Raw genomic sequence first — 14048 nt, forward strand, 5'->3', positions numbered from 1 at the left:
GTGTGCCTGGCTGTAATTGTTTTAGATGTGTGGCGGAATTTTCCCAAACTCTTTGCATAAAGTCTTGTCTCGCGGGGCTTGAAATTTTCACTTGCGTAGATTTCAATTCCACCAAATAACAAATCTTTTAATTCTTGTGGACAGGCCTCTTCATTGGGAGGCAACACTACTTTTTCCCTGATGTCAACACGAATTAGACGATCTACACGTCTCCAACTTAAAGTCTGAAGCCTTACAATATCTACATACTTCTGTCATATCACCTATTCCATATATTCAATCTCTTTTCGCTATTCCGTATTTCACTGAGTAATTATTTCCATTTGCTGGCACTAATGCGATCTTTACTGTCAGTTTTTTGAGACTTTCCAATTTTAGTCCTTTCTTAATCTCTAATCTGCTCTGCCTGTGTGTCACACTAACGTTTTTGAACCTCTTGACGATGTTCTACTTTATCTTCTACTCTTTGTCTTTTATTTCTGACCCCGCTTGGAGCTGAGAGCACAGAAACTGTGTCTGACAATAGCACTCACACCAATGAGAAGTGAGTGGACCATGGGCGCACCAGTCACTTGGCATCTCTGCCGCTGGCATATGTGGATTTCACTTTCACCAATCAATAAATCTTTTTATTCTCGCGGATACGTCTCTTCATTGGGAACAAACACTACTTTATCCCTGATGGCAACACGCATCAGACGATCTACAAGTCTCTGACTTAAGAGTTTAAAGCCGAACAATACCTACATTTTCTGTAACACCTCTGTCCATACAGTGGTGTGAAAAACTATTTGCCCCCTTCCTGATTTCTTATTCTTTTGCATGTTTGTCACACAAAATGTTTCTGATCATCAAACACACGTAACCATTAGTCAAATATAACACAAGTAAACACAACATGCAGTTTTTAAATGATGGTTTTTATTATTTAGGGAGAAAAAAAATCCTGTGTGAAAAAGTAATTGCCCCCTTGTTCAAAAACAACCTAACTGTGGTGTATCACACCTGAGTTCAATTTCCTGATTACTGCCACACCTGTTTCAATCAAGAAATCACTTAAATAGGAGCTGCCTGACACCGAGAAGTCGACCAAAAGCACCTCAGAAGCTAGACATCATGCCAAGATCCAAAGAAATACAAATGAGAACAGAAGTCATTGAGATCTATCAGTCTGGTAAAGGTTATAAAGCCATTTCTAAAGCTTTGGGACTCCAGTGAACCGCAGTGAGAGCCATTATCCACAAATGGCAAAAACATGGAACAGTGGTGAACCTTCCCAGGAGTGGCGGCCGACTGAACAAAATGACCCCAAGAGCGCAGAGACGACTCATCCGAGAGGTCACAAAAGACCCCAGGACAACGTCTAAAGAACTGCAGGCCTCACTTGCCTCAATTAAGGTCAGTGTTCACGACTCCACCATAAGAAAGAGACTGGCCTGCAAAAACGGCCTGCATGGCAGATTTCCAAGACGCAAACCACTGTTAAGCACAAAGAACATTAGGGCTCGTCTCAATTTTGCTAAGAAACATCTCAATGATTGCCAAGACTTTTGGGAAAATACCTTGTGGACTGATGAGACAAAAGTTGAACTTTTTGGAAGGCAAATGTCCCGTTACATCTGGCGTAAAAGGAACACAGCATTTCAGAAAAGAACATCATAGCAACAGTAAAATATGGTGGTGGTAGTGTGATGGTCTGGGGTTGTTTTGCTGCTTCAGGACCTGGAAGGCTTGCTGTGATAGATGGAACCATGAATTCTACTGTCTACCAAAAATCCTGAAGGAGAATGTCCGGCCATCTGTTCATCAACTCAAGCTGAAGCAATCTTGGGTGCTGCAACAGGACAATGACCCCAAAACACACCAGCAAATCCACCTCTGAATGGCTGAAGAAAAACAAAATGAAGACTTTGGAGTGGCCTAGTCAAAGTCCTGACCTGAATCCAATTGAGATGCTATGACCTGCATGACCTTAAAAGGCGCTTCATGCTAGAAAACCCTCAAATAAAGCTGAATTACAACAATTCTGCAAAGATGAGTGGGCCAAAATTCCTCCAGAGCGCCGTAAAAGACTCATTGCAAGTTATCGCAAACGCTTGATTGCAGTTATTGCTGCTAAGGGTTGCCCAACCAGTTATTAGGTTCAGGGGCAATTACTTTTTCACATAGGGCCATGTAGGTTTGGATTTTTTTTCTCCCTAAATAATAAAAACCATCATTTAAAAACTGCATTTTGTGTTTACTTGTGTTATATTTGACTAATGGTTAAATGTGTTTGATGATCAGAAACATTTTGTGTGACAAACATGCAAAAGAATAAGAAATCAGGAAGGGGGCAAATAGTTTTTCACACCACTGTATATTCGATCTCTTTTCGTTGTTCCGTTATTTCACTGAGTATTCATTTCCGTTTGTTAGCGCTAATGAGATCTTTACTGTCAGGTTTTTGAGACTTTCAAATTTTCCTATTTTCATAATCTTTAACTTGCTCTGCACGTGTATCGCGCCAACGTTTTTGAACGTCTTCATGAAGTCTTTTATTTTTGACCCCGATTGGACCTACGAGGTTTTCAACTCCATTGGTCCGGGCTGATTATTACTTTCCTGATTTTCAGAATTTGAGACTATTGTTCTTTTTTGCCTTCTTTTCTCTCCCTCGCTTTGCGTTGCTCTTTCTTCTTCACTAGAGTCGTTGACGTGCCAACTTGAACGCGTAACATTTTTAAGAGCAGGGAGCACGTGAAGTGTGTCTGCCTAAACAACTGTGAGGTTAGATCTTCGTGATCGCGTTTTAAATTGTTTGTAAGTAGGGCGTGACGTGCAAAAGTAACCGTCTCACAGGTGTTTGCTTCCCATGGTTGTAAAGTTTAGTCTCGCGGGACGTCAAAGCGTCTTTCCGATAGAATAAGCTCTTTTAATTATTTCCGCATTTCTTTTTCTTCTCCATTCATCTCTATTGGCCTATCAAACTCATCAATGTAGGTAAGTTTCACCCTATTGGCCATTCTCTCTCTTCTCTCAGGGGTGGGGATCGACTTGTTCTCAATCCTATTTTTTGTAAAAATTAATCGATTTGTATGGAATGATTACAATAAAATTAATTAAAAAAAAAAAGATCACGTCTCGACCCAACATTTTTTGTATTATAATAGAGAGATTTAAATACTGTTTTTGTCGGTATGTGGGTTGAGTGAGGTGCAGTTGTCATTTCTACTTATATAGTATTTTTTTTTTATATAAGACTAATCTAACACAGTTATTTTCACCTCTATTTGCTATTTATTGTGTTTACGTCACAATGCCTCATTGATGTTCCAAGCACATTGTGGGTGGGGCCACCCACCAGTCACCTGACACCCGGTCCGGAGTCATATCATGTCCGTCATCCCTCCCAGCTTTGATGCACACCAATGTGTCTACTGAGGACGCTGTTGCTGCTGCTCTCCGTGCTACCCTGTCCCATCTGGAGCACCAGGGCAGCTACGCACGTCTCCTCTTTATTGATTTTTAGCTCTGCTTTTAACGGCATCCTTCCTCACAGATTGGTGTGCCAGCTGCTAGCCCTGTGACTCCCGTATGCCACCTGTCTATGGATTAAAGACTCCCTGACAGACCGAGCGCACACAAAGGGTTAGGGTGGGCCCTCACATCTCCTCGGCCATCAGCATCAGCACCGGCTCTCCTCAGGGCTGTGTGCTGAGCCCTCTGCTCTTCATGCTGTACACACGTGACTGCGCCCCCGCCCACCACAGCAACACCATCGTCAAATCTGCAGACGACACCGCTGTGGTGGGGCTCATCAGTCCGCCTACAGGGACAAAGTGGAGCGGCTGACAACAACCTGCTCCCGAACACAATTAAGACCAAGGAGCTCGTTGTGGACTTCAGGAAAAAGAAAACGGACATCAAACCAGTTGTCATCCAAAGGGGACTGTGTGGAGATGGTGTCAGACATCCGCTTCCTGGGAGCAGGGACGTTCTTAGGCATCTGCGAACTACGCATTTTTTTTGTTGTCGGGCTGTGGGCCTGGGGCCCCTGCCATGCCCCTGGCACTGCAGCCACCTGTGCCAGTCCCTCACGTCGTGTGTCACGATACCGTCCTCATCCTAAATGTTATCGTTCTTTTGCGGACGTTTTATTAAAACACCTTCCTGAGCTCCCCCCGCCGGGTCTGCACATTTCTGAACCGCGTAGGGCCCCCAAACTGCTAAGAACGGCCCTGCTGGGAGTCCACATCATGGAAGACCTGTCCTGGGGTGTGAACACAGCTGAGTTGGCGAAGAAGGCTCAGCAGAGACTTTACTTCCTGAGAGTCCTCCCAAAAACTGCTGGTGTCCTTCTATCGCTGCTCTATCGAGAGTATCCTGTGCTAACTGCCTCCGCGTGGGGTTTTCCAGCTGCACAACAGCGCAGAGGAAGACACTTCAGCGGATCGTAAAGACGGCCCAGCAGATCGTCGGCTGTTCTTTACCCTCTCTGGATGAACTGCACAGCTCTCGCTGCCTCAGGAAAGAGGAGAACATCTCGACAGACTCCTCACACGCCGCTCATGACATCAGGCAGAAGACAGAGGAGCATCAAAATAAAGACGAATAGGCTGAATAACACTTTCTACCCTGCTGCTATCAGGGCACTGAATGTCACCTCATCACCTCCAATGCAGCAGTGCAATAGATGACATCTTCTGCAATAAGGTCTTCTGTTGAATGTTTGTGTTCTTCCTCATTTCTTCTTCTCCTTTTGTTATTCTATTTATTGATATCTTGACACCGCAGGGACTGCACCTCATTTTGTTGCATTTGTTACAATGACAATAAAGAGATTCTGATTCCGCCTATAAATCCAGAGGGTCTCCCACAGCACCTGCTGGTTCATTGTGAATGCGCTCCGGAGTTGGTGACTTTGTGCACTTTTTTGCTGTGATTTCTGCTTTTATGTAAAATTGTAAACTGGAACGTGTTTGATTTGGTGTAATCCCAGACGTCTAAAGGAATAATAGACTTGCAATTGCCAAATCTCACTGAAAGTTTAAAGCCTTACAATATCTACATACTTCTGTCATATCGCCTGTTCCATATATTCGATCTTTTCAATTTCACCAAATAACAAATCTTTTAATTCTCGCGGATAGGCCTCTTCATTGGGAGGCAACACTATTTTTTCCCTGATGTCAACACAAGTTAGTCTCTGACTTGAAATTTAAAGCCAAACAATCTCTACATACATCTGTCATCTATATATATAATTCACTAAGGCAAGACGACCGTGGAAAGCACGCCGGAAGGGGCCAGTGAGACAAGTGAGACACCTATGGCGCACGCAGGAAGGAGCCACGCCCACAAACTCCAAGACCATTGGATACGACGACAACTCGCGAGCCACGCCCACCAACTCAGAGGCGACGACACAGAAAAAAATGGCGTCATTTATATTCGTCTGTCGTAGAGGTCACATGCAGCTCCGACCCACGCTGACTGTTCATAGAGGCGTGTTTCGGAGGTGAATCGCCATATCGCGCTTAAAACTGTTTCGAGGGTATCCCTAAAATAATCCTTTACAACTGAGGTTAAAACACAATGAAGTGAGCAGTCTTTAAAAAACGAGTTTTCGGTTACAACGCACGACCGCATGCACCATAGCAAACTGTCTTACACGCTACATACAGCAATTCGCATCCGCGACAAACATGCGTCTTCTTAGATGCTCCTGCACTTTGTACACACCGTGGTCGGGTGTCTTGGTGGATTATATATAGAAAGGCCGCACAGAGCAATGAAAAGTCTACGTGAGTCACAGCTGCATCTGGACTGTACAAAGACGACAACGACTCGAGTGATGAGTTAGAGGTGGGCACATGAGCAGGCAGTGCATACTGGACGAGAAATCAGCAGACTAGCATGACGGAGGGAGCGGAGTGGATGTCCTTCTCCTCTCCTCCCGTTCCACCCTCCGCGCCACACGGACGATTGTGTGTTGGTTCGTTCCATGCATTGGTTAAAACCCAATGAAGGAAGCAGTCTTTAAAAACCAATAAGCCCTGTGCCTCTGTTTCATTACCGTCTCACCTGCTTCACCAATGCAGGCCCCGCAACAGGCGATCCGGCAGCATCATTCCCATGACCCGCCGGGCAGCCAACCGGGTAACCAAAGTCTTTGGGTTCAGGGGGGAGTATGGTTACAAAGCTGAAACTTAAAGGAATTGACGGAAGGGCACCACCAGGTGTGAAGCATTCCGCTTCATTTGACTCAACACAGGAAACCTCACCCGGCCCGGACACGGACAGGATTGACAGACTGATAGCTCTTTCTCGATCCTGTGGGTGGTGGGGCATGGCAGTTCTTACTTAGTGGAGCGATTTGGATGCTTATTTCCAAAACGAACGAGACTCCCGCCTGCTAAATAGTTACACGACCCAACAGCGGTCGGCGTCCAAATTCTTAGAGGGACAAGTGGCTTTCAGCCACGTGAGATTGAGCATTAACAGGTCTGTGATGCACTTATATGTCCGGTACTGCACGCACGCTACACTGAATGGATCAACGTGTGTCTACCAGGCGTGCGTAAACCATTGAACCCCATTTGTGATGGAGACCGTGGCTTCCAATTGTTCCTCACGAACGAGAAATTCCCAGTACGTGCGGGTCATACGCTCGCACTGATTACGTCCCTACCCTTTGTAAACCATCATCCCCACCCGGGGTCGTGTGACTTGGTGGATTATATATAAAAAAAAAGCAGCCGGAACCGCAAAGAACAATGAAAAATCACGCGAAACCGACTGAGGCGGTGTTTGGAAAATTAACAGTCAACGTGACTCACAGGTGCGTGTGGACTGTACACAGGTAGGGAGTTGGGGGCGGGCACATAAGCGGGCAGTGCGTACTGAACGAGCGCCATTCAACCCCGTCCTTCGCTTTGCAGCGCGACGGCGCCTCCGTTTTCAGTCACGGACAATTGTATGTTGGTTCGTAGCGTGCATTGTTGCGATGTTACTTTTCTTGGTGGTTTATTAAATTACGGATTTTTCAAATGTTTCTTTTTTCCTCTGTGCTTAAAAATCATTTAAAAAGCGGCCTGATTATGCGGCGTATGCTACGCCGCGGGTTTGGCTAGTATCACCTATTCCATTTATTCCGTGATTTCACGGAGTAATAATTTCCATTTGTTGGCACTAATGCGATCTTTACTGTCAGTTTTTTGAGACTTTCCAATTTTAGCTCTTTTGTAATCTCTAACCTGCATTTTTGAACCTCTTTATGACGTTCTACTTTGTCTTCTACTCTTTGTCTTTTATTTCCGACCCTGCTTGGAGCTGAGAATGCAGGAACTGTGTCTGACAACAGCATTCACACCAATGAGAAGTGAGTGGACCGTCTAATGTCGCTCATGCACATGAATCCCCTCTGCTATATTTTATATTTATTTTTTTTTTCAGCTGCATTTGGCTATAAACACAACCCTTTGATGTCCGTCCTTCTCCCAGCACACAACGAGGACCCCATCCGTAGAGAAGGTGTGATTAGAGGTGTCCGTAAATGGGTTACACCTTTATAATAGTGGAAAACTGAACATTTACAGTAGGAGAACTGTCAAAAATACATTTAAAAGGGTGTTAAAGTCATAAGACCTCATCAGCATAACTCTGTGCTAAGGATGGGGGGCCTCCCTTAAGATGAGTGTTAAGCTAAAACACAAATAAATTAAATGGAAATCCATGAATGAACGAAAAGTAAGTACCAGACATCCTCAGAGTCTTCGTCACACTCGGCTCCATACTTGCATGTCCCACATTTGGTGAATTTCCTGCTAACTTCTGTGCCCGATCCCTCGTACTCTGCAAAAGACACAGACGAATTAGGAACGGCTTCAAAACATGGGGCTCAGCCAGTGACTGCAACAATAATAATAATACATTTTAATTATATAGCGCCTTTCCGATGACCGCAAAACACTGGGGACTTTGTACTTTACACCAGGTCACTCTGTGACCAACCCTCATCCTTGTTCCCAAATTTAAAAATGAATAAATAAATATTTATTTAAACTAGAGGGTACTGGAAATCTCCATGGGATGGTGTTCAGAAAGGCGCTATATAAAATATAACTTACTTGTAAACCTAAACCTTCCAGCTAATACAGGGTGAGGCAGATAGGACGGACGTCTTTGAAATGGCTAGAACTCACCACTAGGTGGAGTGACAGATGTGCGGCAGGTGGCGTTAGGTTCGCAAAGTCTTTTTTCTTTTTAGTTGAAGCCGTGGACGATCGAACATCGCGTTTCTGCGTACGACTGTCTTGTCAAAAATAACCAATCTATTACCGCAGTTCAGTGCGAGTTTCATTGCAGTTTCAGTATCCACAGAAATAAAGCTGTTCCCGCTCGTAACACGATCCTACGTTGGGTTAAAGCACTTCGTACACGAGATACACTAATGAACAAAAGACCACCGGGGGCTACACGAACGGCACGTACCCCTGAAAATGTGGAAAGCGTACGACTAGCCCTGCTGCGCAGTCCAAGTCGATCTGCTCGGAAGCATTCTTCTGAACTTGGCCTCAGTAATCGCTCGGTAAGGCGTATTTTGCATTTAGACCTGCATTGCCATCCCTACAAATTGTCAAATGCTATTTCAATATGAACTCAAATCTTTCAATAAATTTCTTTGTAAGAAAAAAATGAACAATTTTGTGATTTTGTAAGAAAACGTCCGTCCTTTCTGCCTCACCCTGTCCTAAACTCCACCCCCTGTGATCTTGGTAGGAGTCACATGGCCTCCATTCATGAAAGGCACCCCCCCATTAGACACACACACACACACGTACATACATACACCAGGGGGTGGCGGTGTGCACTAACTCTTTTTCTCAATTCTAAGAAGACCAATCACGGGAATCCCGCCTGACCCTGATGATGTCACTTCCAGTCCTGCTGATGACGTCACTTCTGGTTCTGATCCCAGGGATACCTATATACATACTGTGATAGACGGCTGCACAGTCGGAATGCCTGGGACGTGGAAGGACCGGGTGAGCGCCAATACCTCCCCCAGGACACGAGAGGGCTACTGCCCTGGGGTGCAGGGGAGCCACAAGATCGGAGCTGGGAGGCTCCACCCTGTTGGGGCACGTGGCCACCGCCAGGGGACGCCTGAACGTTCCGGGGAATTTGGACTGCAGCACTTCCGCCACACCCAGAAGTGCTGCAGGAAGCTCGTCAGGAAGCACATACACACACATATATATACACATACACAGTATAAATATCTTATAAAAATTATTGCAGTACATATAAATTAAAATACAACTCACCCCCTTCTCCTGACCCAGAACCATTGTCTGCATATTAAGAATAAAAAAAAATCTATATTAGTTGTCATAAAAAAGGGAACTTAATTGAATTGCTTCATATTTTCTGTCATTGAAAAATAGACAAACATGAAGGACTTTGATTTTATGTCACAATTCATTCAATACCAAAATAAACGTCTGCACTGTGCAGGACCTTCAAGGAGACTCTTAGTTCTTTAAAGTTTGATTATCTCCCATTGCTTGTAAAGTTGATCTCAGTGCATCATGGGACACATGAACAGAGACGCGCACAGACACAATAAGTGGCACACCCAATCACACACACACACACAAATACATATTTAAACATACACGCACAGACACAAAATACACACAGGCTTAAGCACTCAAAGATGCACAAGTACACAGATGTGCATACACAGACATTAAAGAGGAGCACACCTGTACAGAACCACACGCAAAACCACATGCATGCATATTTAAATATCTGCACACAGACGCATGAATACACATAACATGCTGCCATGACAAACTGTGGTGTTAAGGGTCCACAGCTCACTGAGCACAGGCCATTTTAATAAATAATCGATGCGCGCGGCTTAGCGAGGCGACGCCATAGTGGGCGGGGACGATCCGTAGGGTGTGGGCGTTTCTCACCTAGTGCACAGGTGAGGAACTGCCCACATTCATGATTGTCCCGTGGCTAATGCTGCAGCTGCTGTGGCCCTCGTCATTTTAAAAAGAAGCGCGAGTCGGTTTTAGGGAAAACGATCGGAGAGAAAAAGGAAAGGAAAGAGAGGACGGAGGTTACAGGGAGCGAGTGTGGAAGCAGGCGGTGCGAGAGAGACAGACACGCGGTGCGTGCATGTGGTGAGCGCGATCGCGCATGTGGGCAGCTGTATGGAAGCTGGGTGTTAGGCCAACACCTAGACGTTTGAGTTGAGGTTGCTCCCGCTGAGTGAGCAGGTAGCGGGAGTGCCTAGAGGAAAGCGACGAGCCGCAGAAGGCCGTGGAAAGGCAGCGGAAGTCGGGAGGCTTGGTGGTGGAGACCCCAATGTGAGCGTCCTGGCTATTGGGGTAATCAAGTCTCGGGGACTGGGATGAGTGCCAGACCGAAGCCAGGGATCGGGAGGTCTCCAGTCTCGGGTGTGTTGTAGGAGGGCAGCTGCAGAGAGCGTCTTGCCTGCTGCTTGGCCCAAACGGGATAAGCAGGTGAGACGCTAACAGAAGAGCACCGGATTTGTTTGTTGGTTTTAAGACTGCTTCCTAAAAGAAGATTTTAACCTCTCATTTTTAAGGATGTGTTTTTTCTATTTATTGATTTTAACCTCCACGTGTTCTTTTATGGATTATTTATTTAATGAAGAACTGTGAAGAACTGCACTATTTATTTGAACACTGTTGTTGTTGTTGGTTTTAAATAAAAGCACTACTCATTTTTGCACCACCCCTTGCTCAAGTGTTTATTTGCCTCCACTGACTAGCTCACTCGGTAACATTATCGACGGTGTTGGGTTCATGTGCTTCCAACAGCAAAGGGAGTGTGGAGCCAGAACCCACATCGTCACACAAACACATTCACATATAAAAATATCCACATGTGTGCGCACATACATAACACTAGCACAGATATACAAAATGCATACTTGGATGCCCTAACACACACTGTATACTTACTGTATATGGACAAACACATCACATATAAGCTCACTTGTACATTACTACACACACACACATCCATACAGTACGGTATATACACAGGCCCATTACTGAGCTCCCAGCTGGAACACTGGTTTGGACTTGTTTACTCACCAGGATAGCAAGGACCCTCCGATACCAGAGAGATGTGCTTCTGGTGTTTGCACGCCGCCTGCCGCAGGTAGCACTCATTCTGGTAGGTGTCTCCATTAGACCCACACACTGGAATGTAGTTTTTATGACACTGAAATACAAAAAGACGGACGTGAGAGGCGAGGTGTAATAAATAGGTAGATAGATGTGAAGGGCACTACATAATAGATCAATAAATGTGAAAGGCGCTATATGATAAATAGACAGATTTGAAAGGCTGTAAATGATAGAGCAAAAAATGTGAAAGGTACTATATGACAGGTAGATGAGAAAGCAACTATAAGATAGATAGATAGATAGAAAAGGCACTATATAATGGATAGATATGAAAGGCACTATATGATAGATAGATAGATAGATAGATAGATATAAAAGGCACTATATGATAGATAGATAGATAGATAGATATGAAAGGCACTATATGATAGATAGATAGATAGATAGATAGATTGGTTATTGTTATTGGAGTATTGTATTTGGTTTATGAGTAGTGTGGAGTGGAGGGTGCTTAGTGCACATTATTATAATAAAACGAATAATTTTAGCACTTTTACCTGGTGTCTGGTGTGGTACCTGAGATAGCGCCCCCTACTGTCACGATAGATAGATAGATAGATATGAAAGGCGCTATATGATAGATAGATAGATAGATAGATAGATATGAAAGGCGCTATATGACTGATAGATAGATAGATAGATAGATAGATATGAAAGGTGCTATATGAAAGGTAGATAAATGTAAACCGATAAATGCAAAAATTGCTATATAATACATACACTAATGTAAAAGGCGCTATATGACAGATAGATTTAAACGGCAGTAAATAATTGATCAAGATTTGTGAAAGGCACTATATAACAAAAAATGAGAAATGCACTATAAGGTAGACAGATAAGTAAGGTGCTATATAATACAATATATGATACAATAATTTATTAAAAGGTTGTATAGGACAGATAGCTGTGAAAGGCACTATATGACAGGCGGAAAGATTACATCCTAAATAGACTGTTGTAAAAGCCACTATTTCATTTATACATTGACAGGCGTGAAAGTCACTGTATGACAGACTGATGATGAAAGGCACTATATATACACATGTACACATACACATATAATACACTTAAGTATACAAATAGATCTCTATACTGTAGATATACCAAACAGTTAATCTGCCAGGGCGGCATGGTGGCGCAGTGGTAGCGCTGCTGCCTCGCAGTAAGGAGACCTGCAGGTTCGCTTCCTAGGTCCTCCCTGTGTGGAGTTTGCATGTTCTCCCCGTATTTGCTTTGGGTTTCTTCCGGGCGCTCCGGTTTCCTCCCACAATCCAAAGACATGCAGGTTAGATGGATTGGCGATTCTAAATTGGCCCTGGTGTGTGGGTGTGTTTGTGTGTGTCCTGCGGTGGGTTGGCACCCTGCCCAGGATTTGGTTCCTGCCCTGTGTTGGCTGGGATTGGCTCCAGCAGACCCCCGTGACCTTGTATTCAGATTCAGCGGGTTAGAAAATGGATGTTAATCTACCTGGTACACTTTTGGCAAAGACCCTCAGATTATCTGCAGGCCCCCCACAGACAACTTGCAGAACTTGAACCCAAGATGCTGAATCCAGGAAGCAGCAGCACTAACCACTGAGCCCATTCCTAAACATCTCTCTTCAGCTCATGTTCTTTATTAATTATGAATTTTATTTTCAGTGGGCGGCCCCTTCTCCCAATTGTAAACTGGCACTGTGAATGAGCGAGTGTGTGTGTGTGCCCACCCTCCTTAACCCTGTAGTCTATTACATGTGCTCAGTGGCACTGGAGGTACGGGAAATGACGGCATAGTGGTGTTTATTTTGAACCCAAGTCAGTTTACAGCTCCAGCCTGGGACGGTCACCGTGACCCAGAAGTGAGTGCCCATTCTAATGTCAAGTAAACACAACAGGAGGCGGAGCAGACCGGCAATTGACAAGGGACACACGCCACCCAAAAGTCAGACCTCCATTACAAATATAGCAGCCAGGCCAGGGAACACTGCACCTCTGTCACAATATAACAGAAAAGCCAACTGAGGACACCACCATACTGCCCCCTACATGGTTACCGTCACTCACCCCTTGAAGCCATAATGAACACGTGACCTGGACCCTCAACACGTCTTTGACGTCCGAGCTGGAGCGTCCTGCTCTCTGTACAATTTGGTGATTACGGTGACTTGACACACGGCTGGCATTCAGACTGAAGAAGCTGTCCATGATGTTAATTTGACAGCTACAGTGCGACACGTGCAGACAGAGACAGGAGGAGACTGAAGCTCGAGGAAATCGTTTTTGACATCGTTAAAGACGCGTCGATAATGTGAAGATTAAAATCGAGCTGAGGAAGTCATAAATGTCAACACCCGGATATCTAAACTGATTTGTAAAGCCAATAGTGAGGGCAGAAGATGCAGGCTGACACCTCGGCGGAATTGGCAGACAAACACTGAAGTTGCGAGACGCCGCCGCTTTATGCCCTTTGGGAAGTTTATTCATTTGATTCAAGACTTCCTCCCGCTTTTCCTGTCATTGTTACGGAGCAATCCATTTTCAGGCTGAAGATGAAATGAAAGAGCAGGCAATTCTGACTGATCTCTGGCCTCCAGTCCAGTTCAGGGTCGATTCCTCCCTTGCACAGAATGCTGCCAGGACAGGCTCAGGATGCTCAGGTTAAGTGACGTGAATTCTGAAATGTAATGATGGAGCCAATTTTGGAATCGGGGATTTCCTACCATTGTTGTGAATAGAATTGCAAAAAGAGGAGAGCCATGTGGGATCTTGTTGAGTCAGAAATCAAATCACGTTGGGGGTAGCATAGAGACGTAGTAGTGGGCACAGCTGCCACACGGTTCCAGTGCCCTGG

At 44.8% G+C, this 14048-nt stretch overlaps 1 protein-coding gene across 1 annotated transcript in view; it reads right to left on the reverse strand.

The window, feature by feature from the left end:
• The window catches only part of tmeff1a (transmembrane protein with EGF-like and two follistatin-like domains 1a), a 234534-nt gene that overhangs the window by 73398 nt on the left and 147088 nt on the right, over positions 1 to 14048 (reverse strand). The window contains exons 3-5 of the mRNA XM_039753991.1: positions 11124 to 11253; positions 9312 to 9338; positions 7740 to 7836 (exon numbers count right to left, since the gene is read on the reverse strand). Coding sequence (XP_039609925.1) covers positions 7740 to 7836; positions 9312 to 9338; positions 11124 to 11253 — 254 coding nt within the window. The remainder of the gene's footprint in view (positions 1 to 7739; positions 7837 to 9311; positions 9339 to 11123; positions 11254 to 14048) is intronic.

This window comes from Polypterus senegalus, chromosome 5 (assembly GCF_016835505.1).
Source record: "Polypterus senegalus isolate Bchr_013 chromosome 5, ASM1683550v1, whole genome shotgun sequence".
Taxonomy (NCBI): Eukaryota; Metazoa; Chordata; class Cladistia; order Polypteriformes; family Polypteridae; genus Polypterus; species Polypterus senegalus.